The sequence below is a fragment of the Raphanus sativus genome, chromosome 2, assembly GCF_000801105.2.
Source record: "Raphanus sativus cultivar WK10039 chromosome 2, ASM80110v3, whole genome shotgun sequence".
Lineage (NCBI taxonomy): Eukaryota > Viridiplantae > Streptophyta > Magnoliopsida > Brassicales > Brassicaceae > Raphanus > Raphanus sativus.
Genome location: NC_079512.1, coordinates 36,664,959 through 36,673,581, shown reverse-complemented (window position 1 = coordinate 36,673,581; position 8,623 = coordinate 36,664,959). Strand labels below are relative to the sequence as shown.

At 32.8% G+C, this 8,623-nt stretch overlaps 1 protein-coding gene across 2 annotated transcripts; it reads right to left on the bottom strand.

Annotated features, from left to right (window-relative positions):
- Positions 1–5,903: 5,903 nt before the first annotated feature.
- On the bottom strand, positions 5,904–7,465 carry LOC108842396 (uncharacterized). Of its 2 annotated transcripts, XM_018615296.2 has the most exons (5): positions 7,284–7,465; positions 7,062–7,176; positions 6,690–6,804; positions 6,359–6,593; positions 6,139–6,279 (listed from the first exon to the last, which is right to left on the bottom strand). In XM_018615296.2, the coding sequence occupies exons 1-5, from the start codon at positions 7,382–7,384 to the stop codon at positions 6,207–6,209; spliced, it is 639 nt and encodes a 212-aa protein (XP_018470798.1). In that variant the 5' UTR covers positions 7,385–7,465; the 3' UTR covers positions 6,139–6,206. The 2 variants fall into 2 exon arrangements, with proteins under 2 accessions (XP_018470797.1, XP_018470798.1); XM_018615295.2 differs by having other exon boundaries at positions 5,904–6,593.
- Positions 7,466–8,623: the final 1,158 nt, after the last annotated feature.

Here is an 8,623-nt window from a genome sequence, read left to right as displayed (position 1 = left end):
TGCCGTTTCCTTTAAATCCGTTTCCTTTTTATCCTTCTCCCTCTTATGACCGTCGTCACAGACTATTTTGGACAGATCCGACCACTTGGGTGGGTCTCTCTTTTTAACCAAACATGTTCTTAAATTTTTCCAGACCCTTTTTGACTTTTCAAAGAGAACAGGTCTAATTGATGGTGTAGTAAAGGATTTGTAGATAAATTTGCACCGTACAGATTACATTTATGTTCGGAAAAGAAAGTGCATTTTTACTGGAAAAAATGTGGAATGAAAGACTATTCTTTTGTTGTTAAGTTTGTAGAATATTTGAAAATCTAAAACACTTGAATTTGCTTAAAATTATGTACGTATCAAACTTGAATTTGGGTTTATAATTGTCTTTTTTTTACTTGTAAATGTAAAATCATGGGGAATTCATAAATTCCACATCAAATGAAAGAAAGGAAAATAAAATAATGTGCGCCTAAATTCGAATTCCTATTATGTTTTCATTGTTTTGGCGAAAAGAACATGAGCTATGGGCTAATTATAATAAATTTATGGGGCTATAGAAAAGTTACAAAAGTAATTTAGGTCTTTGTTTAGTTGTAAAGCTTGTCTTTTTGTAAAACACGTAGATTTAAAATTTATATAAATGGTATTTCTTCTATTTTATATTTTAAGTAGTTTAAAAAAATTTATTTATTTTAAAATATAAATATTTTTCATATCTCTAGATAATTTTTATTTTATTTATATATTGTGATCAAACAAATAATATAAATATTCATGATTAGTAACCAGTGCAAAAAGGAGAAAATTAATTTAAATGAATCAAACTGATAGCACTTGTATTTTGTAAGGATCAACAAAGCTTTTAGATTTTATGCGATAATTATATGTAAATTTTTTTCACAAAATTTCACATGGGTCATTTGATCCACATGCTTTTTTAACTCCACCGCTAGAATTAACTATATCAAATTTGCATATCGAATATTATTTTTTTTAAACAATATTTTTTTAGTTTATATGCATTCAACTTTTTCGACATCAACGAAAACTACCTATGCAATGAAATAGAAAAAAAAAACAACAATCAATTGGACCATCCATCTCTTTTTTTCTCTTTTTCATAATTTTGATTATCTCATAATGACATATTGTAATCTAACCAACTCTTTAAGAAAATGAAACTAGATAACTATTTCTTTCTTCACGGATAACTAGTCATTCCGACTAACACCCCCTTGATCATGTGGAATTCAGAGATGGATCAGCCAGCGTCAAAACGTGAGTTTTGCGTGTGTAGTTTGAATGCACGTCTAATTCGTCTTTTCCTGCCTTTACTGCTTTACCGTGAAAAGTGAAACTATGTTTTAACTTTGTCAACAAATAACACCTAACCTCACAAAGTCTTCCCATGAACTATTAAAAACAGAATCTTACTCACAAAAACGTAGAGATTAAGAAGGAAAAAGAAACTATGAATCGGATTGGAAAAGAACACAAAGAGGGACGTGGGGAAGTGTGAAAAATAGATTGAGGTGTTTGTTTGATTGTTAAGGTAAGACTGAGTACGGAAGCCACAGCTGTCAGCAGACCGAACTCCCCGTGTACTTTCTTACTTTTCATCAATCCAATGTCTGGTAAATGTCGAAATCCCCAATAGACCCCTGCTTGATGAAATGGACCAAAACCAAATTACTCCTTTTTCACTACCGACGTGGTGTTTGGTTTGACTTCATGGTTCAATCTTTAAAGCAGATTCATCAACCCTTCTTTTTCAACAGCTAAACGTTATTCTTGAATCGAACAGTATGAGTAATACTATTCTTAATGTCAATTTTCATTAGTTAACTGTTAGGCGACACAGGCTAATCGATATGTTTTTACCTCCCCATACCATTTAAAAATCTCGGTGATTTATCGTTGTTGCTATTCTGTAAACCAAGTCAATCATGTGAAAGCTTTGACATGTGATTAGTTTCTTTGTTGATAATTTGATATATATGCTAGAGTAGCTAGATAAGTATTCAACTCTTGATTCAGCGGATCCTCCAGAGAGGACAAATATAATAAGAGTACATTTTCATTAAAACGTTACATCATATTAATTGCTCAAATGAAATGTAGTTGGGGAGTTAGCTTTGGTTTTAATGACCCGCAATCATCTACTCCCATTCAAATCCCCAAGTTATAAATTATTCTGAAATGAGTTGGCGAATCGCCAAGCGTATTATACCTAGGCCTAATTATACCTCCATGGTATTTCAATACTACTAATGAAAAATGACAAGCATTAAATTATAAACCCCCAAAATAATTGGGAAAAATAATAAACAGCTACGCAATAGTAATGGATCATAGTGATACAAGTCGATGTGACCTAAACAGTGACAGCACCATAGGTCTTTTTAAGTAAACCATAAATGCAACTTCCTCAAACATGCATCTTCCACTATTTTTATATATACATAATTATGTATGTCTACTGGATATGTACTATTGTCATCTGCATTTATAAATATCCATTATCAATATATGTCATAGTATTTTATCAAAAAAAAATAATACTTATATTCTTTTTTCCTGAAGAATTATTCTTGGGTTCACCCCCTAAGGTGAACCTTTAGATTCACCAACCAATAGAATTCAAGTATTTTTTATTTAATATCTTTTAAAAAAAGAAACAAAATCTTGTTAAATTATATTATGTTTTTAAAATAAATAGCTAAAAATAAAAAAAACAGTAATAATTGAAAAAAAGAATTTTTAATTTTTAAAACTATGATTCATCCAACGGTTTAGTGTTTACCCAAGGGTTTAGGGTTTCCCAAGGGTTTAGGGTTTAGTATTTAGGGTTTAGGGTTTAGTATTTTGGGTTTAGAGTTTTTATTAAAAAAAAATTTGCAACTACAACTATTTTTATTTATTTTTAGCTATTTATTTGAAAACATAATATAATTTAACAATATTTTATTTATTTTTTAAAGACATTAAATATAAAATACTTGAATTCTATTGGTTGGTGAATCTAAAGGTTCACCCTAAGGGGTGAACCCAAGAATAACTCTTTCCTGAAGTCCTTTAATTCCAGTTCTATAAGTTATTTTACTTAAGAGCCTTATCTTTATAAATGTTTTTCCCTTTCTTAGAGATTTCAAATGTACATATGTTAATGCATCCTATAACTTATCAAATTTAATCTATTAACTAGATAATGGGGGTGATTGGTTGAGTTGTAAAAAGTGACTTTACCTTTAATTTTTGTCTACAATCCTAAATATCACCAATCATACTTTATATTGGTTTTTAAAGTTACAACCAAAAAAATAAAGTTACAACAAAGAAATAATAAAAATGGCTTTAAAAACCTTATTTTCTAAAGCTCTATCATTTTAGTTGTAACAAATTTTAAAGCTACATTCTTTAAAGCTAAATCAAAATATTCTACAGACTAAAATCTAAAGTAAATTTTTTACAGTTACAGCTCGACCAATCACCCCCAACGTCCGTATGTGTATGAGAACATAACAAATTAAAAAGCAATGTCTAAATGCTAACTATAACTCTCAAAGCAAAAATGTTGTAGATGTTCGTAAAAATACTCCCTCCGTCGTTTCAGAAAGAGTGAGGAAAGGCCGAGGAAATACGTCTATACCTCCTTTGTCTAAATGACACTTAATGTAAAACAAAAAGAGTATTACATTGTGAAATAAACAAGACTTTTCGTAAAGTAAGAGTATGTGAACACAATGCTACTTTATCAAAATGGAGATTAATTTGTCTTATTACATAAATCAAAAGAGACTCTGGGTTCACGTATTTTATTTGCCTTTCCACAGAAAAAGAGCTGGCATAAAGATCTTAATGGAAATAAGAAGAATAAGATGCTTTTTAATGTTTGATATCATTTGTTAATCACGCAATTAGGTGGTTTGTAAGAAACTAAATCTTGTCCGTGGTACGTCAACGTGACATATCGCTCGCCTCATTTTTGGTATTTTCTTTCTTTCTTACAGACAGCTCATACGAATTAAATTTAATCATGATATGTTGGTTAAAAAAAAGAATAATTTCACGATATCGTACGTATTATCAAAACATGTTTTAATTTCTTTTTTTTTTTTGCTTAAAACATGTTTTAATTTCAACATGTTTGATTCCAATTTCCACCTATTCTTCTTTCAAAAAAACTATATATTCTTTCGGTTTTGTAATTATTCATCGATCTTTTTTGTTAAAGTTTTATGACAAAGGAATGCATGGAGAACCAGAAGTTGGTCCCCTTTTATCAAGACTAAAGAGCAGTCACATAAAATATGTCTTTTTGGGTCAACAATTTAAATTTAAAGCAGTAACAATTGTATGGTCTGATGGTCTCATTATAGTGGTTAAAAATATCTGCGTTTTAGGTATTCTCAGGGTTTAATCCGCTAGCACCCGATGTAAAAGAAGAAAAAAACATAAGAATCTTATATGTTGTTTAATAAACAATAACAACGTAGCTCTTTCATGCGCACATATGTTTCATGTATCCAAATATATATATATATCATATGTTTGCATATCATGATTTTACAGACACATACAATAATACGTATGTAGGCATGTGCGTTAACAAGAATCCGCAAATCTTATCTTAAGAAATCACATATAAAATATATATAATTTTTATCTTGCATATCGGTATAGTTAGTCATGTCTCTTCCACTACAATCATACGAATGATCACATTTGATATCATCACGATTCATGAACGTGAAAGACGTCAAGTTATAACTGAGATTTCTCTCTACTTTTTGTTTTATAAAGTAGTACTATAATACATAGTAATTGATCAATAATGGGTCGCTTAATTCCAAGAAAAATAATAATTAAAATCAATGAGAACTGGACATTTCCTGTCAAACCAATACGTAGAGAGTCAATTGGTCACCAATTTAAGTAATTTAAACCCACTTGGATCAACTTTTAGGTAGGACATAAATTATACTGGACAAGGTTATCTAATATAATAATGGACAAGGTTGGGCAATGAGTAGGAAAAGCATCACTCAAAATCCAATGAGAAATTACTTTTGTGAGGAGATTAATAGATTAGAAAAAGCTTAACCTTTTTTTTAATCTTACTTTGCCATGTTTTCAATAATGGGCTGCTTGGAAAAATGCCGATATAAAGAAGTCTTGAGATCAAAGATTCGTATTAGGTAAAGTTTAAAATTGACGAGGTCTTCCAAGCTGTCAATAAATTAGTTGAATTACGCTTCTGAAATTGAAATCGGTAAAATGGTTTTACGTGGGAGATCAGATATATTGCCTTTATTCTATGTTATAATATGTGCAAGTGCAAGTGCAAAAATCAAAATATATATTCGTATAGACACAAGAGATTTGGTTGTTGAGACTTTTTTTTTGCATCTGAGATTTTCTTCTTAGATTCATATTCAAGTCTGCATGTAGCGCTTCATGAGCTTTCTTTAAGTGTGTGCTGCTCAAGTCTCAACTCAAACTGTCAAACATGAAGCAGTAGCATATACATGGGAATCAAATAATTTAAAGCTTGGAATCTTTTTTGTTTAGTTTCCCTAACCGGTTTCACTAGAACAATTAGCAAATAATTTGTGGTGAATAGTTACCATATAGGTCTCATATTCGAAGAGTGAAAGGCTTGGTATTAGTCTTGTATAATGCAACGTAAAAAAGAAGAAGTTAATTTAGCCCAATGAGAATGGTCGGACTATTAAATCGGCGCACGCTGAGTTCAAAACTGGCCCATAAAAAGCCCGTATAACACAAGAGTCTGCCGAGAAGCGACGTTAACTGAAGCAAGCAAGCTCCTGTCACAACTTTTTCATCACAAGATCTTGTGATTGGTAGATCTTACGAATATTTTTTGTATCTATTGTGAAGCTACAGATGTAGGCTCGATATTTTTTTCGAAATCATGGTATTAAAAAAATAAAAAGTACATGAAGTTTGATGATACAAAGATTAATGAACTAGCAAAAAGAAGACGAAGGCTACTACTACTACTCTCTCTCTCTTACTCCATTTACATATCTAAAGAAAACTAGAGGAACTAAAATAGCTAAACTAATTAAGAAACATCCTCTAATACAAGACTCGTTATCTTACTCTCAGTTTTCAGCTTTGGTTGTTGTTGTAGGAACAGCTGCTTATCTTACTCCGTTTTTGACTAGGAGTTGTGATATCTCCAAGAGGTCCTAAGCGCAGAGACAGATCACACCCACCAAAGGTAATCCCATTTGTTGCATCAGGTCTGCTGCTCTTGTTGGACTTGCACGAGTCACCGAAATTGTTAGAGCTTGGCAAAGAAGGAACGGGGAAGGAATAACATAAAGGGTAGGTTGAGTACTTGGAGTCAGGGCATCTCTCGACGACACGCTTCTCTTGAACGTCGCTGCTGCGAAAAGTCATAACCGGAAGATTCCTTGGACCAAAGTTGTTGTTGTTCGGTTTCATGAAGACTTGGTATTGCCGCGACAAAACGTTGTCCAAGTTAGTCGAGTCTTGGCTAAGGTAGCATCTAGGGTTTATGTTCCGTTGGCTTCTTGAAGCTCTCCTTGGCGTGCAACCCAAGTGTAACGCAGCTACAGAAGCATAAAGAACAAAGACTTTGCTCGTTGATATGAGCCTAGAAGAAAAATCCAGAGAATGATAATAGGACAGTTTTAGAGATTTTATACCTTCAATACAAGGCTGAATAAACTCCCCTGTTTCAGTGGTCTCGTCGAGTCTGATTATGGTGTTAATGGCGTCGTTGGTACGGTCTAAAAGGGTATTCATGTCCATATACTCAGCCTAACAATGAAGTAAATCAAATAATATAGTCAAGACTCAACTAATTTGGACACTTTACTTAATCAAGTCTATATACAGTGACATTGTGAAATGGAGCAGAACATCACTAGACTGTATCAATCTCACTGTTCAATGAACTACTTCTCTGTTCCACAATAACTGAAGCGATATTACTGTTGATGAACAGTCTTTTAAATTTTTGAGATTAATTTTTTTTTTGTTTGAAAGATTAAATTTTTATAAAGAGAGAAAAGAACCTCAGAATTGGCTTTGGAGTACATGATTTCTTCAGCTCTCAGGACAACAACAGGGAGCTTCTCTTGCCATTCGTTGTTCTTCTTGGTGGATTGGCTGTGAATCTCACAAACAATCCTACAAAAAAAGAAAAGTTTCATAGAACAATTGAGCTGAAGAAAACAGAGAGAAGACACATGCACACATCTATTACACTAATACACAGTGTGAGAAAAGAAGATGACCTGAAAATCTCTTGGATGAGCAAACCCCTCATGGGTTGGTGTCTGTCACTATGCCAAGCTCTTCTGATGCATTCGTACGGTCGTGGCCCTGGCCTCGGCATCTTCTCTCCCACCACTTTCTTTAGCTCCCCTGAGAGAGAGAAAGAGAGAGAAAAGACAAAGTCAGATTGTTTCGCTTCCCCCCCCCCCTCCTTTCACTACTCAACTCAATAATATCAAAGTGGGAGAGAGAAAGACTGTCTTGTCAGTTGGTCCGGTTCGGTTCATTCCGGTTTACTCCACTTATTATGATTTTTATGGTCCGGCCTACTCTCTATAGTCTATAGACTCTATACTCTATAGGGTTGCAGTCCAATTAACTTTTTTTTTATAGATTATCTCCTTTTCCACAATAATAATAAAACCAGAGAATTCACCAACATTATATGCTAGTAACTAACCAACATTATATGTTAGTACATTGACCATATCTTAGTGCTACTTCTAAATATGATCTACATCTGCACTAATGCTTATAAATGTAAAGCTTTATTTCAACTGGGTAATTGGGAAGACTAAAAACATTAGATACACAGCGATTTTAATTCAGTATTTGTTTGATCAAAAATAAAAATTCACTATTGCAAAACATTTTACGTCTTTTATGGAAATTCAATCCTAACAAATCGCTTTCATTCTTGATTATGATGCAATACACTTCGAAGCTTTCGCTATAACTACTTTCTCAATGGAAAAGTAAACTAAAAAGAGTAACCAGTACATATCTATCCATAAAGAAACTTTACGAGTTTAATTGTTTAGTTGAAGTAAAAAGCATTGCTTTCGTACCACCTCGAACCTTTCGCTATAGTTTAATCTCTGACACTGAAACAACTCACGATGACGACAAAAGATATAAAATTTCTGAATTGACAACCACAAAACAAAATAAGATCTCTGAGCTCACCAAAATATAAATAAAGCTCAGTCAATATTCATTGATGAAGACCCAAACTGAAATCACTCACGTCGCCGTTATTGGAAGCAAGGCCCAATAAGTTAGATTTAAAGGCCCAAGTATGATGCATGCCGGGAACGTGGATACACAGTATGGTATCCAGCAAAGCTCTGTTTGCGTTCGAGATGAAAAATGTTTCCTAATACACGTATCGATTACGAAAATCCATGCAGCCACGTGAGTTCATTTAGAGAGTACTAATACTAACCAACGGTTTCTATCGCACCACGTGGAAGACTATGAACATAATCGAATATTTATGACTACTTTTTTTTGAATAACTCTAATCAACGAATAAGCTCGTATACAATCAACGAATAACCAGTATTAGGTTGACCAAACA

What these genes read in the sequence shown, in the direction of transcription:
- LOC108842396 (XM_018615295.2), bottom strand. Translation starts at nt 7,384, where the DNA reads ATGCCGAGGCCAGGGCCACGACCGTACGAATGCATCAGAAGAGCTTGG. An exon ending in ACTCCAAAGCCAATTCTGAG is followed by an intron (nt 6,805 to 7,061) that starts GTTCTTTTCTCT and finishes CTTCATTGTTAG; the next exon opens with GCTGAGTATATGGACATGAA. An exon ending in TATTCAGCCTTGTATTGAAG is followed by an intron (nt 6,594 to 6,689) that starts GTATAAAATCTC and finishes ATGCTTCTGTAG; the next exon opens with CTGCGTTACACTTGGGTTGC.